The sequence below is a fragment of the Leopardus geoffroyi genome, chromosome B3, assembly GCF_018350155.1.
Source record: "Leopardus geoffroyi isolate Oge1 chromosome B3, O.geoffroyi_Oge1_pat1.0, whole genome shotgun sequence".
NCBI classification, from domain to species: Eukaryota; Metazoa; Chordata; class Mammalia; order Carnivora; family Felidae; genus Leopardus; species Leopardus geoffroyi.
The window spans coordinates 29,320,882-29,342,231 of record NC_059337.1 but is presented as its reverse complement, the minus strand read 5'-3'; the positions used below and the strand labels follow the sequence as shown (position 1 = coordinate 29,342,231).

Sequence of the window (21,350 nt, the reverse complement as noted above, 5' to 3'; positions counted from 1 at the left end):
ATAGGTAGGCATTTGCAATTAACATTCTTGCAAGGAAGTTAATCTGAATTATGAGTATTATTTTATATTCATTTGCATTTGAAATTGATTTGTTGACTAATAAGATACCAGAGAAATACTTTATGTGGAGAGTGAAGCAACACTTCTCAAGGTCAATTGAGTGCCCTGTTTTTGTATTCATTACTAGATGGAAGGCATAACAATCATGATTCAGAAGCTATGAAACTGGTATGAAGGAACATGACATTTTTCAGAGTCCATGGCCTAGCATTGACAAATGAGATTGAACTCTATAATTTGCATGCAAATTTTAATTTCTTTTGAAAGAAGAAAGAGAGCCAATTTTGATGGAGTTCTAAAAGATTTATTGTATAAGGTGAATTCCATAAAATTATGCTGCTTGCCAATGTGTCTACCAAGGGTCTTGTCTGTTTTAAAAGTGAAGTAAATTGAGTGTGTTTTTAATATTATAATCAATGTCATATGACATTTCTAGTCATGATTAAAAGCTATCATATTTTATTACTAAAGAGGTTAAAGTAAGTTATTTAAGTACAGAAATGTAATATACATTTTATTATTACAAAATGTATGTTAAAATAGGGATAGCTGACTTTAATTATATATTATTTATCTTTTGCATTAGAACTTGTAAAGATTTTATAGATTATTCATGCCTTTTTTAAAATTTATTATTTTTTTTTAACGTTTATTTATTTTTGAGACAGAGAGAGACAGAGCATGAATGGGGGAGGGTCAGAGAGAGAGAGGGAGACACAGAATCTGAAACAGGTTCCAGGCTCTGCGCTGTCAGCACAGAGCCCGACGCGGGGCCCGAACTCACGGACCACGAGATCACACCCTGAGCTGAAGTTGGACATGTAACCGACTGAGCCACCCAGGCGCCCCTCATGCCTTTTTATTTTTGAGTTAAGAAGTAAAAAGACCCTCACATTCTCCTTCCCCTTACCCATATCCCACTTAGTTCGCAAAGATAGTAGGCTAAGTTATTATTTAAAAACATTTTTTTTTTTACATTTATTTATTTTTGAGAGACAGAGTGAGACAGAGTGAGAGTGGGGGAGGGACAGAGAGAGACGGAGACACAGGATCAGAAACAGGCTTCAGGCTCTGAGCTGTCAGCACAGAGCCCGATGCCGGGCTTGAACCCACAGACCGTGATATCATGACCTGAGCCGAAGTCGGACGCTCAACTGACTGAGCCACCCAGGTGCCCCTAGGCTAAATTATTCTTACTACTTTAGGTTTTGAGTGGGTTTGTAAGGGAGTTAGATTCTACCTTTTTTTTCTTCTAAGACTTGTGGTAGTTTACTACATGAACATAGAGTTTGTCTATGTTCAGCAGGAACTCTTAAGCAGTAAATCTCCTTGGTTGCTCCTAAAAGACTGAAAAAATCAAAAGCAGTGTCATAATTGTTAAGGTTGAATAAGAGAAGGACCAAAATATTTCCATTGGACTTACTCATAACGAGGTTGTCAGTGACTTTGAAGAGATTGGATTCGGTGTTGTGGTGGAAATGAAAGTCGGTTTGCTGTGAGTAAAGGAGACAGAGAGATAAGGCAGTAGTTGGTGCTTACAGATATCATTTTCAAGAAGTTTGTCTCTGAAAGGGTGGAACCCTTTTAAGCCCTGCCCTAAAAAATTATACTCTCTCATAAAGGCCAGTCAACTCTATGAGGGTATGTAGTTGGTATACAGAAGAAAACTTCTCACATTTTATTACTTAAACTAATTTTAGTCAGTAATCTTGGTAAGTTTTCTAAGAGCATGATGGGTAGTGATTTAACAAGTTTATATACTGTTCTTGGTAGGTACACATGTAAGTTCTTAGGTAATTAAGTTACCAGTGAGATACAAAGAGTTGCTTTTTAGTTTTTTTTATCATTTTGGGGAAACTTCATTTAGTCACTAAACATTCATTGAATATCTGCTGTGTGCCAGGCACAAAGGTAGGTACTAAATTCACAGTGGAGAACAAGACAGACCTAATTCTTGCCCACATGGTGTGAATAGATAAGGGAAGAAAGACATTGAACACATTATTTTAAGTATAATCATTGTAACAGAAAGTTGTATAGGGTATTTGGGGAACAAAATGGCAGGATTAATCTAGTTGGGGGGCTGGAGAAATTCTGAAAGGATATCTGAAATTACTTTGTAAACTGAGGTGCTTTACAGTTGTTATTGAGTGATGAATTAATAGTAAGAGGAAAAGATTTTCTATAGACAAAAAACGTCATTTTTGAGTTTTGTCTATCTTAGATCACTTATTTAGTATTTTAATTCTGTTCATATTGTATGTGTTCTTATTAGATATCTTGGTTTTTAATATGGATTGTTTCCAGGCTTGAACTAGAAACAGAAACAGAAACAGAAACTAGAAACAGTTTGATCGTTCAAAACAAAACAAAATTGCAAGTCCATGTGAATTTTGTCTAAGGTAAGGTGGAACATGCTGAAGGAACCCTGGAAATTAAGAAAAAATAGTCTGGAGTAATGACACCACGTGAAAAGGAATATCTGTAGCACCCTGGCTTCAATTCTGTATGACCCTGAAGGGCCTGCATAGCTTCAGGCCTCCTTGTGAGATCAACTGAGATCTTTGTTGTGACTGCATCACAGTGTTTCGGTTTAGCTTCTTCCATGCTCAGTCCTGTTTCCTTGATGTCTCATAGATGTTGTTTCCAGGAGTACCCCCCGGAAAACTTCTTCCACACTTACACACACAGAAGGAAGATATGATTGTAAGGTGGCAACAAGCATCTAAAGCATCCACTGTATGCAGTGAATTAACTTACTCACCTATGTATCTAGAATGGTCCTAACTGTCTGTGTTCATTCTTGGGAGAATTAAGACAACAGTCATTTAGATTTTCTCTGGCTCAGATGAGCAACTTTGGAGAAAGGCTGATCTAGAGTCTTAAAATTGCTTTCTATAGCTCAGTGTATACAGTAGAAGTATTTAAAGGATGTTTTTAAAACAACAGAAGATTTTAAAAAAAATAGACTTATTTGGAAAAAAAAGACTATATGGGGGAGCAGTTTTAGACTCACAGCAAAGTTGAGGAGAAACCCCACCCATCCCTACCCCCTCCCTAGCCTCTCACTATTAACATCCTACACCAGAGTGGTACTTTTGTTCCAATTGATTCTATACATTCATTTGACAAATGTACAGTGGCATGTATACATCATTATAGTATTGTAAAGAATGGTTTCAATGCCCTAAAATCTACTGTGCTCTCCTTATTTCCCTCTTACCTCCCTGCCCCCACCCCCTGGCAACTACTGATCTTTTCACTGTCTCCATAGCTTTGCCTTTCCAGCATGTCATCTGAGTGAAACTGTACAGTATATAGTCTTTTTTTGGCCTGATAGCACGTTTTTTTTTTTTTTTTTTAAGTGCTGAATATTCTGTTTTCTGGATGAATTACAGTTTATTTATCCATTCACCTACTGAAGGACATTTTGGTTGCTGTCAAGTTTTGGCAATTATGAATAAAGCTGCTATAGACATCCATGTTTAGGTTTTTGTGTGTAAGTAATTTTTTAGCTCATTTGGGTAAATACTAAGGAATGTGACTGTTGGATTGTATGACAAAAATATATTAGTTTTGTGAAAAACTGCCATATTCCAAAGTGGCTGTACAATTTTTAATTTCTCCCAGAGTTCCTGTTGCTCCACATCCTCACCAGCATTTGGTATCGTCAGTGTTTTGGATTTTTGCTATTCTAATTTTTTTTTTTAATGTTTATTTTTGAGAGAGAGAAAGAGAGCCAGATCACGATCAGGGAAGGGGCAGAGAGAGAGAGGGAGAAACAGAATCTGAAGCAGGCTCCAGGCTCTGAGCTGTCAGCACAGAGCCTGACGCGGGGCTCGAACTCACAGACTACGAGATCATGACCTGAGCCGAAGTCAGCTGCCTAACCGACTGAGCCACCCAGGCGCCCCAAAACCAATTTGTTTCTTATTGTTGAATTTTTAAGAGCTCTTTGTGTTCTTTTAGATATCTTTTTATCAGATATGTCATTTGCAAATATTTTTCTCCCAGTCTTTGGGTTGTCATCTCATTCCTTTGCTGAAGAGGAGTTTTTGTTTTAAGAGACAGGGAGAACATGAGTGGGGGAGGGACAGAGGGAGAGGGAGAGAGAAAATCTTAAGCAGGCTTCAAGTCTAGCACACACCCCATGCAGGGATTGATCTCACAACTGTGAGATCATGACCTGACCAGAAATCAAGAGTCAGATGCTTAATTGACTAAGCCACCCAGGTGCCCTGATGAAGAGGTTTTTAAAATCAATGTTCGGTTCATTTATTGGATATTTGCTTTGTGCTAGATACTGAAGTAGAAGCTAGGGTTATAGTGATAAGAAAATCAGACATGGCCCCTGTACTCAAAATCAAGTGGGGAAGACAAAATAATCTAGTTAGTATAATCAAGTGTGATAAGTGCTATAAGGGAGGCAATTCAGTGTACTGTGTTGGTGCTAACAAAGTTAACTAGTCCAAGGAGAACCAAAGAAAGCTTTTGTGTATAGCTAACATTCATTGAGCATTTATTATGTTCCAGCCACTATTCCAAATAATTCAGTCCTCACAACAACTCTGTGAGGTTATTATTATTATCATCTCCATTTTATGATCAGGGAATTGAGACACAGAGAAGTTATGGTGGAGGTGGAATTCAAACCCAGGCAGGGTGGCTCCAGAGCCTGTATGTTTACCACTGCTCTGTACTAAGGCTTCTTGGAAGGATTGGCATTTAAGCAGAAAACTTAAGGATGATTGGAAGCTAACCAGGTAAGAAGGGAAGAGGTCCTCTAGGTAGAGGGAACAATTTGAGGAAGGCTGGAGGTCAGAGAGAGCAGGCAAGTTCAAGTATCTGAAAATAAGGTATAAACGGAGAGAGGATATATGGCTAGAGAGGTAGATCACACCATAAAATAAATGCCTGATAAGCCAACATAGAGTCTAGTTTACCATATCCTAAGGAGACAGGAAGCAATTAATGTGTTTTAAGCAGAGGAATAACAGGCTAGATTTATGTCATGTTTCCATTCCTCACTGAGAGGAATGGATTGAAGGGGAGAAAGTTAGGTTGGGAGATGGTTGGGGTGATATAGGAGAGGGATAATGGCCTGCACTAACTAGGTGGTGGCACCGAAGTGAATAGATTTAGGAGATACTGTATTTAGAAGGCAGAATTGTTATGATTGGCAGTTTATTGGATGTGAGGGTTGAGAAAAAACTCAGATCTGAGTTTCAGATCATGGTTTGTGCAGCTTGTTAGAGAGTGGTGCATCCCCTGAAGAACTCTGGAGAAGGAGTGTGGTGAGAGGCTAGAATATCAGGGGAAAGATGAGTTAAGATTTGAATTGCTGAGTTGGAGAGTGATGAGACAGGCACGTTAAGCAGTTGGATATGCAGATGTAGCCTAATTGTAGGTCTGGCGCTTAGCAAGGTTTGTTATCTCTTTCTCCCTCCTTCCCCCAATATATATGTGATTCATGTACAGGTGGTAAATTATAAATTAAGCCATGGAAATGAGAGTGGAATAGTCCATAATTTCAAATAATGCTGAGAGAACAAGTAAGGTAAAGCCTGAAGCATATCTGTTGGTAATTTTAGTGAGGACATAAACCAGAATGCATGTAGTTGAGGCATGAATGGGAGCTGAGGAATTAGAGAATTGGAGTGGAAGGTGGGGCTAGTGGGTTTTTAATTTTGGGCTTGTTTAAAATTGGGAGAGCCTCAAACATGTTACATGTTGATGGGAAGGAGCCCTGGAAAATGAAAGAGGTTGGAGACATGACTGAGAGGAGATTATAGAAAAAGTCTTTGACTAGATTTGAGAGGACAGAATCTAAAGCCCAGATAAAGATACCAGATCTAGAACCTGTAGCAGCTTCTATTTTGACAGGGCAGGGGCAGGAATTTTTGTTGGATATCAGGAAAGTGCAGCAGGTCCCCTCTGATGGCTTCAGTTTTCATTGTGAATAAGGAAGTGAGGTGCTTTTCTGAGAGTAGGGAGCAGACTGTTGGCAGTTGAGAACATCAGAGGGGAATCTTTGAAATGGTTGTATGGACAGTGAGAGTGCCAACATGGATATCATAGTAACATTGTCAGGCAGTTTTGAGCGCCCAGATAAGGTTAATGACCCAGAATTTATCGTGACTGCAGTGTGCATTAAGTAATTATAATTTCAGTGTTTTGAAGAGATTGAGATTCCTTTTTTGGCTGTTACCTAATTAAATATTTCGGTAGTTTATCTTTAATGTTTAAGGACTTGGTTTCTTTTCCCCCATAAAAAATAGGGCCCTTTGGGGCACCTGGGTGGCTCAGTTGGTTAGGCAACCGACTTTGGCTCAGGACATGATCTCGCAGTTTGTGAGTTCCAGCCCCACACGGGACTCTGTGCTGACAGCTCAGAGCCTGGAGCCTACTTCAGATTCTGTGTCTTCCCTCTCTCTACCCCTCTCCTGCTCATGCTCTGTGTCTCTCTGTCTCTCAATAATAAATAAACGTTAAAAAAGTTAAAAAAAAAAATAGGGCCCTAAGTATGCAGATGCAATGGATCATAAGATAATAAAATGTAACTTTTGTTTAAAAACCTTTTTGGTAATGGACCTGTATCTTTTGAATCTTTAGTGGTATCTATCCAACTCTTCTATATAAAATTGGATTTTAGGGCTATGGAATTTTTAGAGCTGGAAAAGAGGGCTTTGACATCATTTGTTTGTTTGTTTCTTTTTGATCAGTGCTGTTTTTAAAAAAGCAGGGAAGTATTTGCTAAATGAAATCTTATAGGAATGACCCATATACATGTTTCCCCTGTTATGCAGAATAGAGCTTTCCTGTGAAACCTTTCATAAGCTGAAATGGTATAAAGTGAAGAAGCAATTGCCATTAATTTATACAGAAAAATGTTTAAGCATTTTCAGACCCCAAAAATAATCTCTCTTAGGCTTAAAAAAATTTTTTTTTTAATGTTTATTTATTTTTGAGACAGAGAGAGACAGACAGACAGAGCTCGAGTTGGGGAGGGGCAGAGAGAGAGAGGGAGACACAGAATCCGAGGCAGGTTCCAGGCTCTGAGCTGTCAGCGCAGAGCCCAAAGCAGGGCTTGAGCCCATGATCATGACCTGAACCGAAGTCAGATGCTTAACTGACTGAGCCACCCAGGCGCCCCATCTCTTAGGCTTTTCTGATACCATAGGACACATCTTGCTAATGGATGCACAGAGTAAGTTGAGACAAATCACAGATGCTCACACAGTTCAAAGCTATGGTGGCTTGATGCTGAGTGTATATCCAGGGAAGGAGCTTTATGGTTCCATTCTTGCTGCTTTGGGATGTGTGATGCTTTGGGTTACAGCTTGCTGCAAAACCAATGCTGAAGGCTATTTTTGCTTGTCACCTTTTTTTCATAAAAGTGAAAATCCTCTTCGGATTTCTTTTGGTTAGTGGAAACAGGAAGATGTTTTATAAAAGTGAAGTGGTATAATGTGAACTTTTGAAAAATGGGGAATACCTATATAAGACAGCTTAAAATGATGGTACTTTGATGTGCGCTAGTAATTAAAAACTCAGATTCTGGAGTCTGACTACTTGCACTTTTAAGCTGGCTTTGTTTTCTTAGTTATGTAGCCACTAAGCTTCATTTTCCTTGTCTGTAAAGTCAGGGTAATACAGTACCTACATCATAGAGTTATGTGTTTTAATTAAGATATACAGTTGACCCTTGAACAATATGGGTTTGAACCGCACTGGTCTACGTGTATGTGAAAATTTTTGATAAATAACTGTATAGTACTGTAAGTGTATTTTCTTTTCTAATGATTTTCTTAATATTTTCTTTAGCTTTAGTGTAAGAATACAGTGTGTAATACATATAACATACCAAATACGGGTTAACCAACTGTTAACGTAATTGGGGAGGCTCTGGTCCAACAGTAGGCTGTTAGTTTTGGGGGAGTCAAAAGTTACATGTAGATCTTTGACTGCACCAGGGTCAGTGCCCTAACCCCTATGTTGTTCAAGGGTCAACTCTATATATTTTGGTTTAGTTAATTTGGTTAAAGCAAAGCTGAGGAGCCATTCTGGGAACGCTGCTTGCCTAGTTCTCACTTCATCCTTTGTGGTGGTTCCTGAGATGCCTCCCTGGAACTCTTAGCTTCTTTATATGGAGTGTAGTTTGAAACCTTCTGATCTAGTTCATCTCCCTCAATTTGCATGTGAAGTAACTGGGCTCTAGATTGAGGCATATCATTTTATTTTTATTTTTTAAACAATCTGATTTTTTAAGTCTATTTATTTTAAGAAAGAGAGAGTGTGAGTAGGGAAGGAGCAGAGAAAGGGAAAGAGAATCCCTAGCAGGCTCCACACTGTCAGTGCAGAGCCTGACCTGGGCTGGATCTCACAAACCAGGAGATTATGACCTGAGCTGAAATCAAGAGTCAGACACTTAACCAAATGAGCCCCCTAGGCACCCTACAGCGTAACATATTAAAGGCTACAGGTGAATTTCTCCTGCTAAACACTACTATTATTGCTGTATTAAGCCATATAACCATGTTTAGGTGCTGTAGGTTTTCTTTACATGGTATCTGAGGAATAGAAGGTAGAACACTGAGTTAGAAGGAAGCTTAGTATTAAAAAAAATAATAACAAGGAGTCAATTGATAATGTAACATACAGTGTTGGGGCTCTGGGTGGCTCAGTCAGTTGAGTGTCTGACTCGATTTTGGCTCAGATCATGATTGTGGGATTGAGCCCCATGTTGGGCTCAACACTGAGCATGGAGCCTGCTTAAGATTCTCTCTGTCTCCCCTGCTTTCTCTCTCTCTCTCTCTCTCTTAAAAAAAAAAAAAAGTAATATAGAGTGCCTTTGTGATGTATATAGTACTTAGTAAAGATTGATAAGGCAAATGAACTGAGTGTGTTCTTACATATATTCTTTTGTTGTTGTTTACTCTTATAATTTTGAATAGTCTTTTTAAATTTTTTTTATTTTTGAGAGAGAGAGAGAGAGAGACAGAGTCTGAGCAGGGGAGGAGCAGAGAGAGGGAGACACAGAATCCGAAGCAGGTTCTAGGCTTTGAGCTATCAGCACAGAGCCCGATGCGGGGCTTGAACTCATGGATCGCGAGATCATGACCTGAGCTGAAGTCAGATGCCTAACTGACTGAGCCACTCAGCCGCCCCTTGAATAGTCTTTTTAAAAGAATATACTGTGTCCCCCTAGGAGTTCTAAAAAGCTTGAGGATTCCTTGGGAGGATGGCCTACTTTATCTTATGATAGGACTATAATTTATAGCAATTATGGGCCTTCTGCCACCAAATCTTGGATTTATTCTTCAAATGGTGATGGAAATCTCATAATTTTTATAGTAAATGATGTGTGAAACATAATCAAAAATATGGTGTCTGATATATATTGGTAATAAGTAGCTTGTTACTGGCAATTGTTGTGAAATGTGATTTAAATCATAAATTATGCCATTGAGTTCTAGTTAGAGTTCTTTGCAAGATACTGTGCTCTTCTGATTAAAAAAGAAAAAGTACTATATATTTCTACAGATGTGTATTAAAAAAAAAACAAAAAACATTGTAGCAGACTCTTTGAATAGGCCTGGTATTTGCCTTCTAAGAACTTTCATTCCCTCCCAAGAATTGTGAACTGTTGTGAATTGCCACAACTTTCTGGAGAACAAACAGTTTGTGCCAGTATTAAAAGCCTTAAAAGTGTGCCTATCTCTTGATCTAACACTTCTAGGAATTTGTCATAAGAAAAGAATCATAAGATCTGCATAAATATTTCTAACCTTAACTTTAACCACTTCCTATAAGAAGGCAATTTTTTTTATCGTTATACAAGCAGGTACTCGATCTGGCAACAACAAAAGTCTCATTTTCCCTCCTTTACTTGCTTCCATTGAGTAAAAAAAAAAAAGGGAGGGGAAAAAAAAAAAACAAGAAATGCCATCCATGATACATAATGCAGTGATTTCTTCCTCTGTCATGTCCCTAGAGTCTCTGGTCCCCAGCTGTGGGATTGGTTCATCAAGGATAGAGGGGGTTAGAGGACTGAGGAGAAGGTTGAGGATGAACTGGTAAAGGTAGAAAGCTTAGGGGAGGAAGGGTCCCTGTTGGAAAGTTGCACAGAATCTGGCTTAGTCTTCTATGCAAGCAGAGAAGCTAAAGTCTGGCCAGGTTCTTTTTTTTTTTTTTTTTTTTTTTTTTTTTTTTTTTTTTTTAATGTTTTTATTTGTTTTTGAGAGAGAGAGAGAGACAGAGCATGAGCAGGGAGGATCAGAGAGAGGGAGACACAGAATCTGAAGCAGACTCCAGGCTCTGAACTGTCAGCACAGAGCCTGATGTGGGGCTTGAACCCACCGACCACGAGATCATGATCTGAGCCGAAGTCAGATGCTTCACTGACTGAACCACCCAGGCGCCCCATGTCTGGCCAGATTCTGATCAGAAGAGTCTTTCCAGACTGAAACAAACTCTCATTTGTTGAGGATGAGTGCAAAGATTTAGCTATGAGGATGGTCTTCCCTGCATTTTTTAAAAAAATGTGTTATTTATTTATTTATTTATTTATTTATTTATTTATTTATTTAAAGTAATCTCTGCACTCAACATAGAATTCAAACTCACAGGCCTGAGATCAAGATTTGCACACTCCATTGAGTGAGCCAGCCAGGCGCCCCTGCATTGTTTTTACCGATTACAGAACTGGTTAAACTGGTATGCTCATATACTTAACACCAATAAAAAGGAAAAGTATTAAAATATGGCAATAGGTATTTATAGTATAGTAAATGAAAACATAAGTATTTTCCAAATTTAATTGTGTAATGAGCATTGTAAGTCCTATGCCTCCCTGCCTTTCATTCATACCCTCCTGTGTAAATTTCCAGCTCTGGATGTAAATTTTATACCATGCTTCCTTCACTCCAACTCCATATCAAAGATTATTGCTGAATTAAGCCATATAACCATGCCATTTGATTTTCAGTGTCTTTTTTTCTCATTTCTCATTGCAATTTTTCACAAGGATAATTCCACAGTTTTCTTATTTTCTTAGACTTCGTCACACCTGTGGTACCCTTCCTTATGTTTTCACAAGACAGGAACACCTAAGCTTGTTCCTTTCTTACCCTTGATTCTGTGCTTCATGATCTGCAACCTCCAGCAGTTTGGATCTCTTCATTAACTGAAAAACTGTCTAATAATTGTATGTAACAGGTTTTATTTCCCTTAAAATCTTTGAGCACAGTGAGCATTCTTATTCATTTTTGTGTTCCTGGTGTTTGAATTTATTCCAGATGACCATGAGCTTGATCTCTTGATAGTCCACAGTAGATATAAGTGGATACTGGTTGGTTCCAAGATGCTGTCTGCAAGCTTCTTTTTTGAATTCAGAAGCATGTTCAAGCGGTTGAAACCTGAGCAGAATTACTGTGTAGCATTTAAAGACATTACATTATTAGTTATTTGGGTATTGAATGCATTTTACGTGAAGCAATAGAAATCAACTTTAGTAAGTGTTCTAACCCATTATTTCTAGATATACTGTATCTTTAGGAGTTTGCTGCAAGTGAGTGTAATTGGTGGTAGTTTGATTCCTGGTTTGATAATTAATCGGTACAACTTAAGAATTTTAAATTTAGATGTATTTAGCAGTTTCTCATTGAACATACAGTATTGAGAAACTTATATTAATGGGAAAGTTGTTTTGAAATAATTAAATTTTTCTAACAGTAGAATACAAATGCATTTTCTGTTTTAATTAAGAATATTGGTAATAGAATGATAGACACAAATTGCTTAATTTTTGCCATTGAGCAAGTATTTTATGGATATATTTATAGAACTGAGTTTTGTGTACAGTTTTCTTTGAGGCACACATACTTAATAATTAGAATTTTGAAAACCCTGTTTGCATTACAATATTCTTTTTCACCTTTTTTTTCCTTTTAGGTCTCATTGTTACGATTTCAGAGTACCCTGGTGATAGCCGAGCATGCAAATGATACTCTAGCACCCGTTACATTAAATACCATCACTGCAGCCAAACGTCTTGGAGGTGAAGTGTCTTGCTTAGTAGCTGGAACCAAATGTGACAAGGTGAGAAATTTTTAAGGTCAACCATAGCAAATATAATCTCCATCAAGAGACAGGGAAAGATGGCAACAGAGAATTATGCTGAAGACTGTAACCCAAACTGGGCTCTAATCCTCATTAAATGGCCAATGTCACAATCATTACTACGTGTGAAAAAGGAACTAAAAGGTTTGCTCACTAAGCATTTTGTCTTTTGAAATGAGGTAAAATACTTGATTTAGTTCTCCTGGCACCATCATTTGCCATCAGGTACCAAGTAGAATGATAATATTTGAGTCCCCTTAGAGGTTAATAGCCGATCTCTTTTTTGTATTGATGAATATACTAGCTAATTGCTTTTAATTCCTGAAAGTGGGAAATCTGAACAAAGTATCATAGGTGTTAATTTTTAATTGGTATAAGAATTCAGATGGAACTACTATGCTTTTCAAACTGTAGCTCTGACTAAAAGATGTTCTTAGTTTTTGTTGTTGAAATAAGGTAATAGCTTTGTAAACTAACCCCTGGAAAGGTACTGTATCAGGGTTTGCAGGCTCTGTACCACTGGGCAGCTGTGTAGTTGAAATCATGCTTCACTTAAGTTGAGCCACCAATTCACTCCCATCCTGTATAGAAGTTACCAAGTGTGCAGTTGGGGACTTGGACCTCAGAGGAAGAAATCTGGAAAAAGCATGTTTCTTTTTAGAGGATTTAATTTATTTTTTTATTAAATGACATTGATGAAGAGCATGTAATATAGTGCGGGCTCAGAATACTACTGTCACTTTTGTCTAATTTCTTACATGAAATTAGTATCTTGAAAGAATGTATTCTTGCGGGTTTAGGGTTGTGTGGATTACTTTGCCTAAATCCTGCTAACAACTGTTGAATCTTATTTATTTGATAGTGACCACAATGTATGATAAAATGGCTAAGCTGTCTTTTTTGGTTGCCCTGTATTCATTCATTCATTCATTCATTCATTCATTCATTCATTCACTCGTTTATTTTTTTTATAGAGAGCGCAAACTGGGGAGAGGGACTGGGAGACGGGAAAGAATCTTAAGCAGGCTCCACGCTCAGTGCGGACCCCGGAGCCCGATGCAGGGCTCAATCCCATGACCCTGGGATCATGACCTGCACTGAAATCAAGAGTTGGATGCTCAACTGACTGAGCCACTCAGACACCCCACCCTGCTTTTAGATATACAAGTTCTGGGTTTGATTCTTTGGCTGTGATTTTAAATAATTATTCTAATATTATTTTTTAAATATTTGAAATGCTATTTTATTTGTACTATTTTGAGAAAAAGCAGAAATAATCTTCTCTTTAGTTACATTCTTATTGTTTTGTCACATTCTAATCTGAAAGAAAAATAATCAGTATCTGCATAAAGAGACTCCATTAACGGCTAGGCAGATTTCAGTTTTTTGTAGCTATCTATCAAAAGCAGCAAGTGATTCTTCTGTGTAGTGCCAGAAGTTTTTGCTGGTAAAAAAGATAATTTTGAGGGGCGCCTGGGTGGCGCAGTTGGTTAAGCGTCCGACTTCAGCCAGGTCATGATCTCGCGGTCCGTGAGTTCGAGCCCCGCGTCGGGCTCTGGGCTGATGGCTCAGAGCCTGGAGCCTGTTTCCGATTCTGTGTCTCCCTCTCTCTCTGCCCCTCCCCCGTTCATGCTCTGTCTCTCTCTGTCCCAAAAATAAATAAACGTTGGAAAAAAAAAAATTTAAAAAAAAAAAAAAAAAGATAATTTTGATAGTACAAGATAGTCTGCCAGTGATCTGCCAGTGAATTCTTGGCTCAGCAGAGGTACTCTTGCAAACTTGAAAACAGTGAATATTGTTGCAATCTTAACCTTCCATTGATGGGGGCAAGAGGAATAGCTCTTTATGCCTACTCATCAGTGAATCAGTAAACAAGAAGACAAGACCATAATATGATTGTTATGTCTCTGCTAAAGCAGAAATCAGTCTTGGCTGTAATTAGATAATTAAAAGGGAATTCTAATTATCTTCTATATATAAGAAATCTGAGTGGTTAAAATTTTATGCTTTCCCAGAATTTAATTATGATTCCACACAGGAAAAATGAGGAAGTAAAATAAAAATTATTTAGCTTCATCATAGATAAATAGATGTAGGTGGGCAGGAGCTCAGTAGTTGACAATGGACTATTATATAAGACTTCTTCTATTGCCTAGATTCACTAATTTTAACAGCAGAAATTATTATTATCAAATAAAGTACAGTGTCCTGTAAACAAATGTGGTTAGGTCCTGTTCTTTACCTCTAGGAAACCCTGAGTCTGAAATATATTGGCTGTGTTATTACTGTATGTGTGAGACCGAGAACCTAAGCACTGCCTCATTTTCACCATTTCTAAAATGATGAATTTACACTTACATTGAGTGAAAGGTAAAGGGCACAATCTACAATTAAATTTGAATAGAGAGCTGTGCTGATTTTGGCTTACCAGATAATACTTATTCAAAGTAAGAATTTTTATTTAAGGTCAGTTGGTAGTAAGATCAGTTAGCCTAAGTTTTGTTTTTGTTTTTGTTTTTTGTTAAAGGGTTTTCTTTTTTCCCCCTAAGTTGCCCTTTCTCTATTAAAAAAATTTTTTTTTTTTACTGTTTATTTTTGAGAGAGAGAGAGAGAGAGAGAGCAAGTGAGTGCAGGGGAGAGGTAGAGAGAGAGGGAGACACAGAATCCGAAACAGGCTCCAGGCTCTGAGCTGTCAGCATAGAGCCTGACACAGGGCTCGAATTCATAGACTGCGAGATCATGACCTGAGCCGAGGTCGGATGCTTAACCGACTGAGCCACCCAGATGCCCCTAGTCGCCCTTTTTCTAATAAGAACAATTTCTATAGTTGACCCTTAAGATTTTATGCTCTGTTGGTATTTGTAGTGGTCGCTCTATTTGTATCTTTCTGTTAGATGGATAATTAAAAACTCTTTTAATTATAGGTGGCACAGGATCTCTGCAAAGTAGCAGGTGTAGCAAAAGTTCTGATTGCTCAGCATGATGCATACAAAGGCCTCCTTCCAGGTGAGATTTTTCCATTGGAAAAAGTGCAATGTCTAAATTATACTTGAATATAAGAATATGAAAACATTATGAAGTGTATGTATCAAATGTGTTTAATTCTTAGAGGAACTGACACCGTTGATTTTGGCAACTCAGAAGCAGTTCAATTACACACACATCTGTGCTGGAGCATCTGCCTTTGGAAAGGTGAGAAGATTGAGAATGTGGAATCTGATGTCATTATTTGGAAGGGTTATTAGATTTCATTGTGCTTGAAATGTACAACAGACTGTGTTTAGGTAGCTAATCCTGGCTTTCTGAATTAATATGGTAATAGTTTTGCTAAAATGTATTCTTTTAAGACTTTGTTACAATTTCTATAAAAATGCCACCTCCACCTTTTCAAATTTTGTCATAGAGACAACTCTGTGCTTTCAAGATTTTGTCATAATTTATTAGAATGCTACTTCCAGAGTTTCAAATTTCGTCGTGGACAAAACTCTAGGATATTTTTAAAAATTATTTTTCTTTAAAAACAATGTTGAACAGTCTCTGTGTGTGTGTGAATGTCATTGTAGTCATAACCGATCTTAAGCAATGGTTTATTTGGGTGGCTGATAGATATTTACAAAGGCCAAATTCTGTCTACTTGGGGGATTTGGTAATGGCTGTGTGTAGTTGAAAACATCCTTAGGGTAAAGAAAGCTATAATCTGATCATGTGCATTGTGATATGTCTGAAGAAAGAATGTGCTGTCGGGCAGTTAGTTATCTGCATGAAGTTTTAAAAAAGGGGGAAACTAAGTGGGAGCCCAAGAGAATTTGTCAGTGGGTTGTTCTTGCTCTCTCTGTGGCCATGGGTATTCTAGCTCCCTTTTATCCCATTCTTAATAAGCTGCTGTTTTTAGTTTTTGTTTTACTTTTAAAGATTATAAATTAGTTGTACACAAATACATTTTTATTATAGAGGGTGCGTGTAGTACTGAGCAGTATGCAGAGCAGAGCAAGGTATCAAAGTCTCCCTTTCTTCCCAACTCCCTCTTCCCACTTCAGAGGTACAGGTGTTAACAATTGTACGTTCTTTTAGTCCTGCTGCTATGGATTTTGAAATTGTAATACCTGTACAAATTTTTTTCTTTTACTCCTAAGATAATATAACATGAATTATTTTGAGACTGGTGGTTTTTACTTAAGAATGTGTCCTGAAAATATTTGCTCATGTCTGTCTCATTTTTTTGTGGCTGCATAATATTCAATATTTAGCTAAGGATGGACATTTAGGTTGCTTCTAATTTTTTGCATTTATAAGCCTTACTGTAAACAAATGTCCCTGTACATACATCTTTGTATACATGTGCTGCTATTTATTTAGAATAGAGCTTAGAAGTGAAATAGCTGGGTCAAAGACTGTGTGCTTTTAAAATTTTGACATATATTGCTAAATTGCTGTCTTAAGAGGATGTCTTGCCAGCACTTGGTATTATACATTTTAACATTTTCCCCCAATCTTATGGGTGAAAAATTATATTTTGTAACTTTTGCATTTCTCTGATAGTAAGATCAAACATCTTTTCATATAGTTATTGGTTGTTTTTATTTCCTTTTTTGAACTGTCTTGATTTGACTTTTTTTTCTTTTACTATCATAATTTTGGTGTAATTCATTTTAAAGTTTATTTATTTTGAGAGAGAGAAAGAGAAAGCACAGGAGGGGCAGAGAGAGAGAGAATTCCAAGCAGGCTCCACACCACCAGAGCAGAGCCCAGCATGGGGCTCGAACCCATGAACCGTGAGATCATGACCTGAGCCGAAATCAAGAGTTGGACGCTTAACTGCCTGAGCCACCCAGGCGCCCCTGTTGTAATTGATTTTAAAATATTAGTTTGAGGAATAAGATATAATCTCTTATATCAAATAACCATGTTGAGTGATTAACAGTGAGCTCCCAACATACTGATCTTGTTTCTTGTGAAATGAATAGTGTTTGTGAATATTAATCTGTGGTATAGTATTGCTTCTAGGCATGAATCACTGCAAACCATGTAGAGAACTTGCAGAATAACTCATGTAAATTGGTGTAGTTTGTTTTTAACCTCTAGAATTATCAATTTGAACTCACTAATTTTTTTCTTTTAAGGTTAACAGAATTTCTAGGCAGTAACAATGTTCCACCTACAATGTAAACACAAGTTTAACAAACAATTATTCTTTTATTAGGTTATCACATTGCAGACTATCATACATTTTTCAGGGTTTTTTTTTTATAGAGTTTAGTGATTGACAGGTAAGATGAGTCCACAGACATATATGACCTTGGGCTAGTCATTTTACCTTCCTGACGTCTGTTTTTCTTGTACGTAAAATGGTGTAGTTTGATCAAGTGATGTCTAAGATCTATCAAGTAGAGATGTTAAAAAAAAAAGAATGGGTTTCCTCTGTGGTAGGTTGCCCTTTCTCTGGAAAAGATTAAGTCAGGATTGACATCTCACCACTGTTACAGATGAGCATTGAAGTAAAAGATCTTTGTGGACCATTCTATCTGAGGATTTTGATTTGGTACTAGATGATTTAAACAGATTTCATGAGTCTTGAGTTTCTGTGTTGACGGTTCATCTAAAATATTGTTAAACCAAAAAAAGGGCATTCGTTGCATCTAATTAGCTAGATTTTAATAGTCTGAGCTTAATTGTGGTGTTGCGACATATGAGAGTTTTGAGAACAAGGGTCACATAATAGTAGCTGGTGCTGTATAGCCTCTGAATGGGTTTGGAATGAAAAAGAGTCCATTAGATGAAGCTGAGCAGTCTGCTCTGTAATAGTCCTTTACCAACTGTGGTTTGAGATTGCATACTTCATACTGGTATGCTAGAATTTAAAAATCTGTCATCCTTTTGTACATGAAAAAACACTGAGTTGTTTCATCTCTTTCCCTGAAATCATGTGGTCAAGCCTGTTTGGACAGTGTAGAGATAGATCTGTTTACATCTACCCTGTCAGGACATTTAAATGAAAGATCAGATCTGGAGAAACATAAAGCCTTTAAGCACCATGATAAATTTTTTTTCAAGATGTGCTAAATAAAACAGGGATAAGAAGGTACAAAAGGTATTAAAATGCAAGCAATTTAGAAAGTTTAAACTGTAAAAAGAGATACAGTCTGCACAGCCTAACATTTGTATTAGAATTTGCTCGACCAGATAACAGTATTCCAATAGTATTTCCTGAACAGTTGAAGAAGGTGATTTTTTTTTAATTTTTTTTTAATGTTTTTTTTAATTTATTTTTGAGACAGAGAGAGACAGAGCGTGAGCAGGGGAGGGGCAGAGAGAGAGGGAGACACAGAATCCGAAGCAGGCTCCAGGCTCCGAGCTGTCAGCACAGAGCCTGATGCGGGGCTTGAACTCACGAACCGTGAGATCATGACCTGAGCCGAAGTCGGCCGCTTAACCGACTGAGCCACCCAGGTGCCCCAAGAAGGTGATTTCAAGAAGAGTTACTTACTGAAGCAGGCTTTAAATATTGTCAAACTTGATTTATTTTAAAAGTAGGCATCTTCTAAACTTATTTACCAAGTTAGAAGTATATTTAATGGCATTTTAATTGTTTTCCCAAATGCTTCATTTTCTAAGAGATCTTAATTTTTCTAATTGTGGTTTTATAAACTGGTACTTTTCAGTGGCTCTTCTGTCATGGTTGAAGGAGAACTGCTATGTAATGAAGGTAAAAATAAACTGAAAGTTAGAAAATCTTTCCTGTTGGGAGATATGACAGGAGGAAAATTGACTCAGGCTGTCAACCCTTGTTAGCATCAATATATATAGAACTGCTTGCTTATCAGATGTAGGGGAGGGACCCAAGAGGAATAGAAGACACAAAACCTCTACCCTGGGGGTGCTTCTGAGTTTAGTCATGAATCATTATAGTATGTATATTAAAATTATTTTAAAACTAACCACATGTTAGTGCCAATTAAGTAGTGTAATTTTACATGCAAGTGGGTAATCCCAGGAGAATTCTTAGAGAACAAAGACGGTTTGGGGATGGAATTGAGAGAAAGTTGAATACTGTTATAGTGAGAGTTTGCCTCCTGGAGATGGTTTCATGTACCAAGTTCAGGAGATGCCCTGGAATAAGCTCTGTGTAGAAAGCAGTGTAGAATTCAGCTTTCTATTTGTGTGATAAAAGCAGCGCTTCACTTTTTTCATTACACTTAGATGATGTTATCATCTAAGAAAACCTTTGAGTCTAGAAAGTATGGACATTCAGTCTTCACTAACTAACTCTGTTTTAGAGCCCTAGAGTCATAGAATTTTAGACTAGAAGCTAGGAATTACCTTCCTGTTATTTGTGAGGTGACGTAACTGAGACTTTGGGGAAATCGTGGCTTTCCCAGTGATCCCTGCTAGTGAGGGCAAAGTTATCACACATATCTATTCCAGAGATGTTCTGTGCATATACAAGGAAAAGAATATACATTACTTTTGTTGCTTCTGTACATATTATACAGCTGTGCTTCACCTTTCTCATATGGTTACATAGGATTCCATTTTACGGATGAGCTATAATTTATAAACCTATCCCTTGTTGATGGGTATTTAGGTGAGTTTTGATCTTTTTTATTGCAATATTGATTTTTAAAAAGGTGAAAATGTCTGCTTTGATACTTTTTCTTTCATATACATTAAATATATACATGTCTAATCTTTTTCAGTATTTGAGAATTTTATTACTCCTCTAAATATTTTTCTATCTTATCTAAATTAAGTAATCCACAAGGGTCACACTTTGTGAGTAATGTTCATTAAAGTGAATATCATATCTTACAATTCAACTTACTGAGTTAAGGTGGTTTATTACTGTAAAACTCATAAAACTCTTAATGTAGTTAGAGTAATGGTAGACTCTTACTTAATCTTTTTTTTTAATATGAAATTTATTGTCAAATTGGTTTCCATACAACACCCAGTGCTCATCCCAACAGGTGCCCTCCTCAATGCCCATCACCCACTTGCCCCTCCCTCCCACCCCTCCATCAACTCTCAGTTTATTCTCAGTTTTCAAGTCTCTTATGGTTTGGCTCCCTCCCTCTCTAACTTTTTTTTTCTCTTCCCCTTCCCAGTGGTCTTCTGTTAAATTTCTCAGGATCCACATAAGAGTGAAAACATATGGTATCTGTCTTTCTCTGTATGACTTATTTCACTTAGCATAACACTCTCCAGTTATGGAGAAAGGCCATATTTCATTCTTTCTCATTGCCAAGTAGTATTCCATTGTGTATATAAACTACAATTTCTTTATCCATTCATCAGTTGATGGACATTTAGGCTCTTTCCATAATTTGGCTATTGTTGAGAGTTCTGCTGTAAACATTGGGGCACAAGTGCCCCTATGCATCAGCACTCCTGTATCCCTTAGATAAATTCCTAGCAGTGCTATTCCTGGGTCACAGGGTAGATCTATTTTTAATTTTTTGAGGAAGACTCTTACTTAATCATAAAGACTATCCAAAAAGTTGTACTTGAAGTTGTAGTATGTCTAAAGATGCATATGAAATATAAAATACTTGAATTAAAACTTCTACAGAATATGCATTTAGAGAATATTATTGTTGATAGTTGATAGCCATCCATAAGTATGTATGTGTGTAATTCACTGCTTATTTTGCTTTTAGAACCTTTTGCCCAGAATAGCAGCCAAACTTGATGTTGCTCCAATTTCTGATATCATTGCAATCAAATCACCTGACACATTTGTGAGAACTATTTATGCAGGTGAGTACCCAAGGAAAATAATTAATCAACGTAATAACTTTTGGTGAATTTTAAAAGCAGAAATTAATTTGAAGATAGGATTTTATTTATTTATTTATTTATTTGATTTTTTAAAAATATAATTTATTGTTCAATTGGTTTCCATACAATACCCAGTGCTCATCCCAACAAGTGCCCTCGTCAATGCCCATCACCCACTTGCCCCCTCCCCTACCCCCCATCAACCCTCAGTTTGTTATCTGTATTTAAGAGTCTTTTATGGTTTGCTTCCCTCCCTCTCTGTTTGTAACTTTTTTCCCCCTTCCCCTCCCCCACGGTCTTCTGTTAAGTTTCTCAAGATCCGCATATGAGTGAAAACGTACGGTATCTGTCTTTCTCTGACTGCCTGACTTCACTTAGCATAATACCCTCCAGTT

The 21,350-nt window shown here is 37.3% G+C and overlaps 1 protein-coding gene across 4 annotated transcripts in view; it reads left to right on the top strand.

Annotated features, from left to right (window-relative positions):
- ETFA (electron transfer flavoprotein subunit alpha) overlaps window positions 1–21,350 on the top strand; it is a 77,615-nt gene that overhangs the window by 3,322 nt on the left and 52,943 nt on the right. For all 4 annotated transcript variants that reach the window (XR_006704505.1, XM_045448980.1, XM_045448982.1 and 1 more), the window contains exons 2-5: window positions 12,013–12,159; window positions 15,105–15,186; window positions 15,290–15,372; window positions 20,835–20,934. Coding sequence is in view for 3 of the 4 variants with exons in the window: in XM_045448980.1 (XP_045304936.1) it covers window positions 12,013–12,159; window positions 15,105–15,186; window positions 15,290–15,372; window positions 20,835–20,934 (412 nt within the window). In the remaining variant the exon portion in view is untranslated. The remainder of the gene's footprint in view (window positions 1–12,012; window positions 12,160–15,104; window positions 15,187–15,289; window positions 15,373–20,834; window positions 20,935–21,350) is intronic.